Raw genomic sequence first — 14,818 nt, forward strand, 5'->3', positions numbered from 1 at the left:
CTATTGGGGAAGATACTTTGAAAGCATAATTTCGAGCTACCAACTTCTTCCTTATGGAAATACTTCGTAAAAAACTACACTGGGATAAATAGTAATTGTAAAATAACAAGACCAGGAGACCTGGTTCTGCCAGACCCAGAATGAAGTCCTAGTATGTAACACACCTACAAACCACTAACCGAAAAGCATAAATCATTTAAGGCATTTGTTGTACTCTCCAGAATGGAGAGTACAGTGGTTGATGAGCTTTACTTAATTACATACTTGTGACATAATAATGATGTCATGAATAGTTCGTGACGAAAGGGGGACAGACTTTTTTGGCTGGGGCCGGGGGACAAAGTGACCATGCCCATGTATGGAGAAAACAGATACAAAGCCTCATGTAAGCCCGACCCCTTGGGTCTGGCAAAAACCCGCTCCTGGTCTCGGACAGGGACAAATTGCAGGTTGAAAAAGTCCTCAGCACTGAGCTCAGCAATAATTTCACATGGCTTTCCGATAACAAACTGTCATTACACCTGGGAAAAACAGACAATGTAGTCACAAGCAAAGATGAGGTTACCTATTTGGGTTGTATTTTTGATAACGAACCTTCCGGTGAAAACAGGAGTGCTCTGAGGACTCTAGCCGGAGCCCTCATCCAGTGTCATTTTGACTATTCTTGCACCTCATGGTACACTAGCATCATCAAGACAACTGCTTCTCAACTTGCACCCCAGATTTCACCTAACCTGAGACCACTTCATTAGGGGGATGCCTCAAGGTGGAAGAGTTTCCACCAGAGGGAGTTCTTCTGACCCCCTTCTCATTCAAATATGATTTTCTATGTTTTTGTGTAGTTGTTTTTATTGCACTGTTGTTTTGTCCAGTTCTTTGAGTGTTGAATGGTCAATGGACCATAATGGAAACAAGCCTCTGGCTTTTTATGTCATCCATTTGCCGTGTTTTTAACTTGTTGTGGCTTTAAAAAAAATATTTCAATCAATCAAAAGCTACAGGAAGTAGTTCAAACTACTGTTCTAAGCATTACATTTAGAATGTGCATGTGTGGTATATGAAATAAAAATATAGCTGGCAAAAATATGCCTCTCAATTGAGTTTATTGAAATAGTTGACACTGTTCAATGTTAAATTTTTGTTTAAATTTGAATTCTTCTGGGTTTTGTTTTTCAGACTAATAAAGAGTGAAGAGGCACCTCTCCTGTTTTAGTAATAAACAATTTGTGCCATGCAGGTAGAGATGATGGGGGTTTTTAAATTGTGGTCTGATAGGGGAGTGGGTCAATTGAGGGATGTATTTGGAAGTCTTAATTGGAATATGCTATCGTTTGAGGAGCTTGTCATTAAATATGATATCCCTCGTAATCGTTTTTTTTAAACTATCTGCAACTGAAGAAATGTATTGGAGCTAACCAGGATGATTCCATGCTGGCCCCTTCCATGTCTGTGTTGGAGAAAGTTTTAGCTAAAAACCCTTTTGGAGGGGGAATAATATCAGAATTCTATGATCTTTTAATGTCATTTTCTCCAAAGTCCTCTGAATATATAGCGTAATGCCTGGAGAGTAGACCTACAGGAGGATCTAACAGTGTAACAATGGTGTATGGCTTGTAAAGAAGCTCAATCCCAGACCAGGAATACACTTATGAATCACACCAACTTAATACGTTTAATAACAATATTCCGGACTTATGCATCAGCGGTGAAGATGGAGGTACATTGTTCCACTGTCTATGGTCATGTCCAAGATTGGAGGAGTTTTGGAGGGAGGTTGGCTTTTAAAAAGGCCCCTGACGGCATCCATGTCAATTGATGTCAGGTTGCCATGGTTACCTACTATTGCCCCTCAGAGTACTTGGAGGCCCAGTCTCATGTCATGCATGGACCTCCAATTTTGGGGGTACGGCTGACATCATAGTGACATCATAGACATGGGCGTCAAGGCAGCTCAAAACCGGACCACACAGAATTGAAAGGTTACACCTTGAACGATCATGGCAAGTTTTCCCGGCATTGTGATCCAGGACAATCCATCAGGATGGGGTCCTCGTGCAGTTCCAGAGCAGTTCAAAGACATGCCCTATCAGCCCTTCAGCAAAGCAGACCGTTTGGGGAAGGTGGCTGATTGGACTGGTCAAACGTATCAAGATAAGAGATATACAAATAAATATATATCTCAGTTTGGGGGTGGTAATCAGTATGCCTACTTCCATGAGGAGGAGGAGGGCTTCCAGTTGGTACTTGACACTGCCAAGACGCAGAAGACTCTCTACCAGAAGAATCGAAAGCGGTATCCTGTAAGGAATATACGCAGGGACAACAAGGACCGTAGAAACTTCACTCATTCCAACATGCAGACCCTGCCCAACAGTTTCAAGCAGAATCATAAAGATCGCACGGGTCGGAAGTTGGACCAGAAAAGGCAGAAGTGGTACCAGAAATCCCAGCTGAAGCCCAGAGACTCTTCTGTTGAGGTGAGGAGCGACTGGGAGGTGAAGGAGGAGTTGGACTTCCCCAGTCTGATGAAAATGAGATACATGGAGGTAGCTGATCCTACTGACATTGAGTGCTGCGGCACGTTGAAGTATTATGACAAGGCCTTTGATCGCATCACTACTCGCAATGAAAGGCAACTCAAAAGCATCAAGAGAGATAACTTCCAGACTGTCACTACCTCAGATGATCCCGTCATTCGCAAGCTGGCTAAAACCCAGGGTAATGTGTTTGCCACTGATGCCATCTTAGCCACCTTGATGTGCTGCACACGCTCAGTCAACTCTTGGGATATCATTGTGCAGAAAGTGGGCAACAAGCTCTTTTTCGACAAGAGAGACAACTGTGACTTTGATTTGTTAACTGTGAGTGAGACCGCTAATGAGCCACCCCAAGATGAAGGCAATTCTTTCAACTCTCCCCGTAACCTGGCTATGGAGGCCACGTACATCAACCACAACTTTAGCCAGCAGTGTTTGCGCGTGGGAGGAGAGCCTTACAAGTTTCCCAACCCAAATCCTTTTGTGGAGGAAGACATGGATAAGAGTGATGTGACCTCTGTTGCCTACAGGTACCGGCTCTGGAAGCTGGGTGAGGACATCGACTTGGTTGTTCGCTGTGAACATGACGGTGTGATGACTGGATCCAACAGTGAGGTGTCTTTTATTAACATCAAGACCCTGAACGACTGGGACTCCAATCATTCTAATGTAATAGATTGGCGTCAGAAGTTGGACTCCCAGAGAGGAGCTGTCCTGGCCACCGAGCTGAAGAATAACAGCTACAAACTGGCACGCTGGACCTGCTGTGCCATACTGGCTAGATCTGAGTACCTAAAGCTGGGATATGTGTCTCGCTACCATGTGACAAACTCTACTCGCCACGTCATCCTGGGCACCCAACAGTTCAAGCCCAATGAGTTTGCCAGCCAGATCAACCTGAGCATGGAGAACGCCTGGGGAATCCTTCGCTGCATCATAGATATCTGCCGCAAGCTGGACGAGGGCAAGTACCTCATCCTCAAAGATCCTAACAAGCAAATGATCCGTGTGTACAGCCTGCCTGATGGCACGTTCAGCTCTGATGTAGATGAGGACGATGAGGAGGAGGAAGATGATGAGGAGGAGGAAGATGAGGAAAATTGAGGCGTAAGCTACTTTAGTGACCAAAGTGTCCTACTTGCACATGAACCATCTAACTATAAATGCATGGAATATCTGTGTGTCGTCAGCATGTCCATGTGTCCGTGAAAATATATTCTTAAAGACTTTTTTTCAGTGATTCCCCCCCCCCCCCTAAAACATGATCATCAGGTATTATGGTTATACTAGGAGGAAGATTTTTAAAAAAAATGTGTACAGAAATTGTTAAAATTTATGTGGACACGCCTCCAGTTCATTAAGTATACCTGGTTCTCACCTTAGCACCTCCTCCACCACCTTAGCACCACCCACCTGTCCTAGTCCCTCCTCCTCCTCATGCCCACACCTGTTGTGTTATGATAATGAGGGGGAGGGTATGTTTTTACTATGTCACTAAAGCGCTGTTTCTCTATTGGCACGTTTGACCCTCAAGGTTTCAGCCTCCAGGTAGAAACTCAAAATAGTCAGAGAAGACATAAAACACCATAAAAACACCACCAGGGGGCTTAATGAAGTTCTATCAACCTCATAGACACATGAAAAACAGAAAAAGTGCAAAACCATGGCACCACCTCTTTAAAGGATTAAACAGTATGAATTACATACGATTTATACAATGTTTTGGTCTGGTTTCCCTTCTTTTTTTTTTACATCTAAACCAGAAAACACGCTTGTCTCAGACAAGGATTCACAACTTCAAGAAAATGTTTTAATTTGTTTGTTAAAAGTATTAAAAAAATCACACCCTGTGTGAAGTGGGCGGTGTCTTGCTAGCTAATCACAATACTGAATGGAGTCAACCAATCATGTACAAAAAATAAATACATTTATTGAAACACTCTTTATGATGGAAGAAACCATAACTTAAAAAAAACAAATTTATGTTTTTTTTTAAGTTATGGTTTCTTATATAGGGCTATGCACATGTGTCATGTGACACTGGCCAATCACAGTCCTGAATAGACTGTGATTGGCCAATCACGGTGCAGGGTTAGGCGGGGTACATTTTTGGCCAATCACAGCGCAGGATTTGTTGTACAAATATCCAAACCTCACTTATATGGGCGGTTTCACCGCCCAAACATCACACCCAGTGTGAAGTGGGCGGTGTGGTTATCACAGTGGTCATCACAGTGATGGAAGCTCACTTTAAAAAAAAGTTGGTTTTTTTAAGTGCATAGTCCTATTTATAGGTTATTGATTTCATCATGTGTCTCGCTAGCCAATCACAGTGCTGAATAGAGTCAGCCAATAGAGTCAGCCAATCACAGTACAGCTAGGGGTGTACTAATACTAGGGGTGTACTAATTATGAGCCAATCACAGTACAGCGAAGGGTGTACTAATGAGGTGTCCCAACCCCACTTATAGGGGCGGCTACACCGCCCAAAAACTACCTCGGAGCACAGGTCTCCACCAGGTCAGGTAGGGTATTGTGGCCTCCTGGTGGCGCTATAATAGGCCATTGTGAAAAGGGTGCCATTTCTTTTCATTTCTTCACGGCAATCGGACACTGCATTCATGATTTGAGGCATTTTGTTCCATAAATATGTTTTGCTAAATTAGACCTGCTGGTGGCGCTATAACAGGCCAATGTCTTCCTCTGCCTAGTAGGAATGTGCGTGCACATTTTCACAGGAATCGCACGCTGCTTTCATGATTTGAGGCATTTTGTTCAAAACCCGTCAGATATGTCATTTTATGGAGTTAACATCTAAAAAACTAAAAACTGGGAGGTTGGCCCATTACATGGTTTAATAGTTAACACTTTGATCTTTTAAAATATCTTTTCCCGGCATAATGAGAGATGAGATTAAATTGGAGGCTATGAAATATTCTTTCCATTTACGTATCAGCACGAATAATACTCAAATCTCTTCATTCACTCATTGTTCTTTGAGCCAAGAAAACAAGAATGGGGAAATGTTAATCACCTAAAATGGTTCTTGGAAGTTTTTCATATCGTTTCGAGATATGGTGTATTCGTATTGTGTATTTTATTGTCATTCACTGAACATAAAGAGGTTATACTGACTGAAATCATGAATAACTACAAAAAAATGGCTCCTCGGAGCATGCATGGTTCTCCACCAGGCCAGGTAGTAGAAGTCAATCTTAGCCAATCAGGATGAAATATGAAAGATCGGGCAGGTCCATCTTGATGACATGACTATAGAGATAATACTGTATGTACAGATTTGCATGATGTTTGGACAAAATCGGTAGGAGTAATAGCAAAAAAGATGTTTTGCAAATGTCGGCCTTCTGGTGGCGCTATAACAGGCCGATGTGAAAAATCTGCTCTGGCCTCCAGGGAGTGTGCGTGCAGTTTCACACCGATCGGTCAAACCGTGCCGGAGATTAGCTGTCCACGGACGAACACACACACACATTTACATATACAGATAGCATAATATGATGTTTAGAACAGTAGCAAATAAAGTTGTGTGATAAAAAAGTAGCTGCAGGTTCAGTTCACTAGACTTTATACCACAGTGTAACAGCTATGGTATAAAGGGACATAGGTCTTTGTGCAACAAGGAAAGGTAAAACCACATAGGGTAAATCCACATGTCATGCCACACTATTTAAACAAATCACTCAATGAATAGTATGTCTCTACTATGTAGTAATGCAATGGTGAGAGTCTTCTTCTTTTTCATCTCTTTTTGGCTAATTCCTGTTAGGGGTTGTTGCCACAGCGGATAATCTGTTTCCATCTGTTCCTGTCATCTGCATCTTCCTTGGTCACTCAAGCCCACCTGTATATCCTCTCTGACAGCATCCATAAACCTCTTCTTTGGCCTTCCTCTTCCCCTCTTGCCTTGGCAGCTCCATTTTCAGCATCCTCACACTATAGTAGCCTACCCATCATGGCTCTTCCACACATGTTCAAACCATCTCTCTGCCTCCTGTCTTTTTATCAGTGCCACCGTTTCTAAGCCGTACAGCATGGTATCGTCTTATACACCTTCCCTTTCACTCTTGGTAACCTTCTGTCACAAATCACTCCTGACATTTTTCTCCACCCATTCCACCCTGCCTGCACTGTCTTCATCTCTCTTCTGCTCTCCCCATTACTTTGGACAGTCGACCCCAGTATTTAAACTCCTTCACTACCTCTCACCACACTCTCACCACCACATTGGTGAGAGTATACTTACAAATATACTGTACATTTATATACGGTATACTGTATATCTATTCTCTAATGTTCTGGTGGACCCTCGATCATGAAGAGCTCATGGGTGAAAGGATTATTAGATTCTCTGTCTTTAGAATGGTTATATAACTGAATGAAGGGAAATGCTGTATCCACACACACACACACACACACACACACACACACACACACACACACACACACACACACACACACACACACACACACACACACACACACACACACACACACACACACACACACACACACACACACACACATATGCAGTGATGGTATGTTCAGATAGGAAAGTGCTGATGACAAATGAATGAATAGATGATATTCTCTCTTTTTTTATGTAACTGATTAAAAGGAAACAGTGAAAAAGGTTTGTAGCAATAGCCATTTCAATGAATAATAACGAACCTATTCCCTTAATAGTTATTTTGAGCGAAAGGGCCTTTCTGTGTGGAGTTTGCATGTTCTCATAGAGTAGGTACCCTCACAAAAACAATTGCAGTAATCCCCCTAGTCAGCCAGGACGCCTGATGGAGGGGAAAGGTCAGGAACTGGTTGGAATAACGTGTTCCTTCCATGCGCTACGTCCTACCGGGGAAACTCCCCCCCTGTCAGGTGATAAGAAGCGGCCTGCTCACTCCTCATACATTGAAGGAAGCATGAGCTAATTTCGGGGTTCTCCCCAGGCTGGTAGAGGGAGAGTAGCTCCCAGGATTACATGCTTAGGCAATTGGCACTGGGTGAAAAAATGGGTTACAAAATCGTGAGATAAAAATTTAATGAAGTAAAATAGTTACCTGTACTTTGAGCAACCTATTTTTTAGGTGACTAAAACATAGTGACATATCTGGAAGTTTGTGTAAGGTATGGTTTCTAATTTACAGTGTCTACTTTAAAGTTAAACAGTAAAGAGAGATACATAAGACTAATTAGGCCTACTCTATCATTATTATTATTATTATTACGGGGCCAGAGCTCAGCTCTGGACCTGTTTTAATATTGTACGTATTCTTCTGTTTCCGCCACTTTTCGCAGTTCTGGGTGAACCGTGCTGTCGCTTTTTACGAAACTCTGCCATATGGTAGATGGTCATGAAAAACTATCAAGAAATAAATCTCACAATCTTTCGTCAAAAGGTGGCGCTATAGCACCCTGTTTGACCTACAGCCATAAAACTTCAATACACACATGCGTCTACTCATGATGAACAATTTTAACCCTCTGACTTTTGACCTCTGACCTTTAGATCTCCCACCATTTTGAATTATATGAAAAGCAGCTAAATCTATCTCCTCCTGGGATTTTTGAGCAATCTGCACGAAACGTTTTACACATGAACTTTGGACCTATGCCGACAAACCTGTGCAAAAGATTTTCCATAAGTGAAAAAATTAAGCTTTAATGAGCCAATGAATATTGCAGTTTTATAACAATTATTCATCTGCCCCTAACACATACATGCAGACTCACATTTCTTTGAAACTTTGCGTTAATGTTGAGGGTCATTCCAAATATTACTGAAACCAATCTTACTCCAATTGGTCAAAGGGGGGCGCTATAGCGATTTTTTGAAAGTGCAAACTTTAAACAGGCAAAAGTCATGCCTGGTTTGGCCGACAGCCATTAAACCTGCTTACACATGTGCCTGGACTCATGAGGAACACATGTATCACGTTGACCAGTAAGCTCCGCCCTTAGATTGTCCGCAATTTTGAGCAGTTTGAAAAACACTTAAACCCAGGATTTTTCAGCTATTTGCGTGAAACTGTATCATCTGTGTGATCTCCTTTTTCACAGGTTCTTGTCTGTTGCTCCAATGGCTTCTCCCTTAAACGTGTGCCTCACGACCGCAAGGTTGCCGGTTCAAGCCTCACTTGATGCAGACTCATTTAAGTTGAATTGCAAAAAACAATATAGCTGCAAGCAGCAGAGAGAGAGAGAGAGAGAGAGAGAGAGAGAGAGAGAGAGAGAGAGAGAGAGAGAGAGAGAGAGAGAGAGAGAGAGAGAGAGAGAGAGAGAGAGAGAGAGAGAGAGAGAGAGAGAGAGAGAGAGAGAGAGAGAGAGAGAGAGAGAGAGAGAGAGAGAGAGAGAGAATCCAATCCATGGGAATAGGCCAGGTGGACTGTTGCTGTTGCTCACTTTCTAAAATAACATAATTATGAGAGAGAGAGAGAGAGACGGAATAGATTGAAGAGAGATAAACGGAATAGATTGAAGAGAGAGAGAAACGGAATAGATTGAAGAGAAAGAGAGAGAGAGAAACGGAATAGATTGAAGAGAGAGAGAGAATAGATTGAAGAGAGAGAGAGAGAGAGAGAAAGAGAGAGAAAAGGAATAGATTGAAGAGAAAGAGAGAGAGAGAGAAACTGAACAGATTGAAGAGAAAGAGAGAGAGAGACTTGGAAAAGGAATAGATTGAAGAGAGAGAGAGACATGGAAACGGAATAGATTGAAGAGAGAGAGTGAGAGAGACATGGAAACGGAATAGATTGAAGAGAGAGAGAGAGACATGGAAACATAATAGACTGAAGAGAGAGAGAGATGGAAGCAGAACGGATTGAATGGACATCTCAACCTATTGCCATTAACAGGAATCGAACCCTCAACCTTCGGATTGACAGGCTGCAACACTACCTATAGTGCTCTAGCTTTGTACAGATTGAGGTTGTCTGTTGAAGATAAAAGTGAACCAGTGAAAGCAGCCGACCTACAAGCTCAGAAATACGTTGCTATCTGAAAAGTTGTGAGATTGTAGATCGGAGAGAGACATGGAAACGGAATAGATTGAAGAGATAAGGATAATTCCTTTAACAGGTCTGTTCATGAAAGTCCTTGCGGTCTTGTTTCCAATGAGGGCCTGTGAGCAATTAGGGGTTAAGAGTCTTGCTCAGGGACAAATTTCATTTGCTGGCCTGGCCTGGAATCGTACCTGGGGCAACTAGGGCCTCTGGCTCCCTAGGCTGGCTCACTAACCACTCAGCTATGGCCGCCCCTCAAAAGAGAGAGAGAGAGAGAGAGAGACATGGAAACGGAATAGATTGAAGAGGGAGACATGGAAACGGAATAGATTGAAGAGAGAGAGAGAGAGAGACATGGAAACAGAATAGATTGAAGAGAGAGAGAGACATGGAAACATAATAGATTGAAGAGAGAGAGAGAGATGGAAGCAGAATGGATTGATTGGACATCTCAACCTATTGCCATTAACAGGAATTGAACCATCAACCTTCGAATTGACAGGCTGCAACACTACCTATAGTGCTATTGCTTTGTCCAGGCTGAGGTTGTCTGTTGAAGATAAAAGTGAACCAGTGAAAGCAGCCGATCTACAAGCTCAGAAAGAACGTTGCTATCTGAAAGGTTTTGAGATTGTAGATCGGCTATTTTCAGAATGAAGTATGTCATACATACTTCATACCCTCTCAAATAAGCATTTCAGGTTATCTTTATCAATTGCATTATGTATTAATTGACACAATTACTGGTAGTGTCTGTTGATATTTATAAGTATTTCCGTTCATTATGAACCAAGCCTCTGTGTCCCGAACTACTCTAGATCACTGGTTCACAAACCATTTACCAATAAAGGCATTTTTGTGTCTCCTCGGAACGAAAACTAGTGAAAGTAGCCGATCTACAAGCTCACAAAACGTTGCTACAGTATCTGAAAAGTTGTGAGATTGTAGATCGGCTATTTTCACAATGAAGTTTGTCATACATTGCAAAAACATACTCTCTCCAAGAAGCATTTCATGTTACCTTTAACAGTTGCACATGCATTAATTGAGAGAGAGAGACAGACATGGAAACATAATAGATTGAAGAGAGAGAGAGATGGAAGCAGAATGGATTGATTGGACATCTCAACCTATTGCCATTATTCAGTCTTGTTGTTTGCAATGCACTTTAAATGAAGTCTCCACCAAGTGAGGCTTGAACCGCCAACCTTGATGTTATGAAACATTCACTTAAGCGGGAAGCCATTGGACCAACAGACCTAATCCAGTGAAAACGGAGGTCAGACAGATGATACCATTTCACGCAAATAACTGAAAAATCCTGGGTTTAAGTGTTTTTCAAACTGCTCAAAATTGCGGACAATCTAAGGGCGGAGAGAGAGACATGGAAACGGAATAGATTGAAGAGAGAGAGACATGGAAACAATAGATTGAAGAGAGAGAAAGATGGAAGCAGAATGGATTGATTGGACGTGTCAACCTATTGCCATTAACAGGAATCGAACCCTCAACCTTTGGATTGACAGGCTGCAACACTACCTATAGTGCTATAGCTTTGACCAGGCTGAGGTTGTCTGTTGAAGATAAAACTGAACCAGTGAAAGCAGCCGATCTACAAGCTCAGAAACACGTTGCTATCTGAAAAGTTTTGAGATTGTAGATCGGCTATTTTCAGAATGAAGTATGTCATACATTGCAAAAACAGACCTTCTCAGATAAGCATTTCATGTTATCTTTATCAATTGCATATGTATTCATTAATACAGTCTTGTAGTTTGCAATGCACTTTAAATGAAGTATCCACCAAGTGAGGCTTGAACCGGCAACCTTGATGTTGTGAAACATTCACTTAAGCGGGAAGCCATTGATTGGACCAACAGACCTGATACAGTGAAAACGGAGGTCAGACAGATGATACCATTTCACGCAAATAACTGAAAAATCCTGGGTTTAAGTGTTTTTCAAACTGCTCAAAATTGCGAACAATCTAAGGGCGGAGAGAGACACATGGAAACGGAATAGATTGAAGAGAGAGAGACATGGAAACAATAGATTGAAGAGAGAGAAGGATGGAAGCAGAATGGATTGATTGGACGTGTCAACCTATTGCCATTAACAGGAATCTAACCCTCAACCTTCGGATTGACGGGCTGCAACATTACCTATAGTGCTATAGCTTTGTCCAGGCTGAGGTTGTCTGTTGAAGATAAAAGTGAACCAGTGAAAGCAGCCGATCTACAAACTCAGAAACACGTTGCTATCTGAAAAGTTTTGAGATTGTAGATCGGCTATTTTCAGAATGAAGTATGTCATACATTGCAAAAACATACCCTCTCAAATAAGTATTTCAGGTTATGTTTAACAATTGCACATGTATTAATTGACACAATCATGTTGTGTTGTGTGCAATGCAACTTTAATGAAGTCCGCATCAAGTGAGGCTTGAACTGGCAACCTTCAGGTTGTGAGGCACACGTTTAAGGGAGAAGCCATTGGACCAACAGACAAGAACTTGTGAAAAAGGAGATCACACAGATACAGTTTCACGCAAATAGATGAAAAATCCTGGGTTTAAGTGTTTTTCAAACTGCTCAAAATTGCGGACAATCTAAGGGCGGAGCTTACTGGTCAACGTGATACATGTGTTCCTCATGAGTCAAGGCACATGTGTAAGCAGGTTTAATGGCTGTCGGCCAAACGAGGCATGACTTTTGCCTGTTTAAAGTTTGCACTTTCAAAAAGTCGCTATAGCGCCCCCCTTTGACCAATTGGAGTAAGATTGGTTTCAGTAATATTTGGAATGACCCTCAACATTAACGCAAAGTTTCAAAGAAATGTGAGTCTGCATGTATGTGTTAGGGGCAGATGAATAATTGTCATAAAACTGCAATATTCATTGGCTCATTAAAGCTTCATTTTTTCACTTATGGAAAATCTTTTGCATCAGTTTGTCGGCATAGGTCCAAAGTTCATGTGTAAAACGTTTCGTGCAGATTACTCAAAAATCCCAGGAGGAGATAGGTTTTAACTGTTTTTCATATAATTCAAAATGGTGGGAGATCTAAAGGTCAGAGGTCAAAAGTCAGAGGGTTAAAGTTGTTCATCATGAGTAGACGCATGTGTGTATTGAAGTTTTATGGCTGTAGGTCAAACAGGGCATGAGTTGTACCTGTTCAAAGTTGGCATTTTCAATTGAGTGCTATAGCGCCACCTTTTGACGAAAGATTGTGAGATTTATTTCTTGATAGTTTTTCATGACCATCTACCATATGGCCGAGTTTCGTAAAAAGCGACAGCACGGTTCACCCAGAACTGCGAAAAGTGGCAGAAGAAACAGAATACAGGGAATAATAAAACAGGTCCAGAGCTGAGCTCTGGCCCCGTAATGACTGTATCAATGAATACATGTGCAAACGGTAAAGATAACATGAAATGTTTATTTGAGAGTATGTTTTTTCAATGTATGACGTACTTCATTGTGAAAATAGCCGATCTACAATCTCACAACTTTTTAGATAGCAACGTTTTGTGAGCTTGTATATCGGCTGCTTTCACTGGTTTCGGTTTCGAGGAGACACACAATTTCTCTATTGGTAAATGGTTTGTGAACGAGTGATCTTAGTGTTAGTGTTAGTGTGAATTCTTTTTTCACTGGTTCTGGTCTGTTGGTCCAATGGCGTCTCGCTTCAGCATCAGCCTCTGGATCCAAGGTCGCCAGTTCAAGCCTCAACTCTTGCTGGCTACTTCTCAATTGTATCGCACAAAACATGACTGTATCAATTAATGCATGCGCAACTGTTAAAGGTAACATGAAATGCTTCTTGGAGAGAGTATTTTTTGCAATATATGACAAAATTGTGAAAATAGCCGATCTACAATCTCACAACTTTTCAGATAGCAACGTGTTTCTGAGCTTGTAGATCGGCTGCTGTGTTATCTCTTTTTTCACAGGTCTTGTCTGTTGGTCCAATGGCTTCTCCCTTAAGTGAGTGCCTCATGACTGCAAGGTTGCCAGTTCAAGCCTCACTTGATGCAGACTCATTTAAGTTGAATTGCAAAAAACATGAATGTATCAATGAATATATGTGCAAAGGGTAAAGATAACATGAAATGCTTATTTGAGAGGGTATGTTTTTGCAATGTATGACATACTTCATTCTGAAAATAGCCGATCTACAATCTCAAAACTTTTCAGATAGCAACGTGTTTCTGAGCTTGTAGATCGGCTGCTTTCACTGGTTCACTTTTATCTTCAACAGACAACCTCAGCCTGGACAAAGCTATAGCACTATAGGTAGTGTTGCAGCCTGTCAATCCGAAGGTTGAGGGTTTGATTCCTGTTAATGGCAATAGGTTGAGACGTCCAATCAATCCATTCTGCTTCCATCTCTCTCTCTCTTCAATCTATTCCGTTTCCATGTCTCTCACTCCGCCCTTACATTGTCCGCAATTTTAAGCAGTTTGAAAAACACTTAAACCCAGGATTTTTCGGCTATTTGCGTGAAACTGTATCATCTGTCTGATCTCTTTTTTCACAGATTTTATCTGTTGGTCCAATGGCTTCTCCCTTAAGTGAGTGCCACACGACCGCAAGGTTGCCGGTTCAAGCCTCACTTGATGCAGACTCATTTAAGTTGAATTGCAAAAAACATGACTGTATCAATGAATACATGTGCAAACGGTAAAGATAACATGAAATGCTTATTTGAGAGTATGTTTTTTCAATGTATGACGTACTTTATTGTGAAAATAGCCGATCTACAATCTCACAACTTTTCAGATAGCAACGTGTTTCTGAGCTTGTAGATCAGCTACTTTCACCAGTTTCAGCCAGGGGCTTGGTTCATGACAGAAGGCAAAAATGTATGATCTTCAACAGACAACTTCAGCCTGGACGAAGCTGTAGCACTACAGGTCGTGTCTCAGCCTGTGAGTCCGAAGGTCGAGCGTTCGATTCCTGTCAATAGCAATAGGTTGAGGTGTCCATGTGTGAGGTTCTTAACCTGGGATTGCCCCCCTGCGTCCTATGTATGTCCACCTCAGCTGGGTCGAGTTTAAAAGTAATTTCACCTGTTGGAATCATTTGCTTTGTCTCAATTTCAATCTATTCCGTTTCCATGTCTTATTGTGCTATTATTGCACTTTGCTTTTTGTCTGTCTGTCTCTCTGTCTCTGTGTCTCTCACTCTGTGTCTCTGTGTCTCTCTGTCTCTGTCTCTGTGTCTCTCTGTCTCTCTGTCTCTGTGTCTCTCTGTCTCTGTGT

The 14,818-nt window shown here is 41.8% G+C and overlaps 1 protein-coding gene across 1 annotated transcript; it reads left to right on the forward strand.

Annotated features, from left to right (window-relative positions):
• Nucleotides 1-1,997: 1,997 nt before the first annotated feature.
• Nucleotides 1,998-3,641, forward strand: LOC308088294 (eukaryotic translation initiation factor 3 subunit D-like; the record flags this gene model as incomplete). The annotated part of the gene is made up of 1 exon (XM_080432694.1): nt 1,998-3,641. One exon carries the CDS (start codon nt 1,998-2,000, stop codon nt 3,639-3,641), a length of 1,644 nt encoding a protein of 547 aa, XP_080288820.1.
• Nucleotides 3,642-14,818: the final 11,177 nt, after the last annotated feature.

This window comes from Gymnoscopelus braueri, assembly GCF_963280865.1.
Source record: "Gymnoscopelus braueri genome assembly, chromosome: 1".
NCBI classification, from domain to species: Eukaryota; Metazoa; Chordata; class Actinopteri; order Myctophiformes; family Myctophidae; genus Gymnoscopelus; species Gymnoscopelus braueri.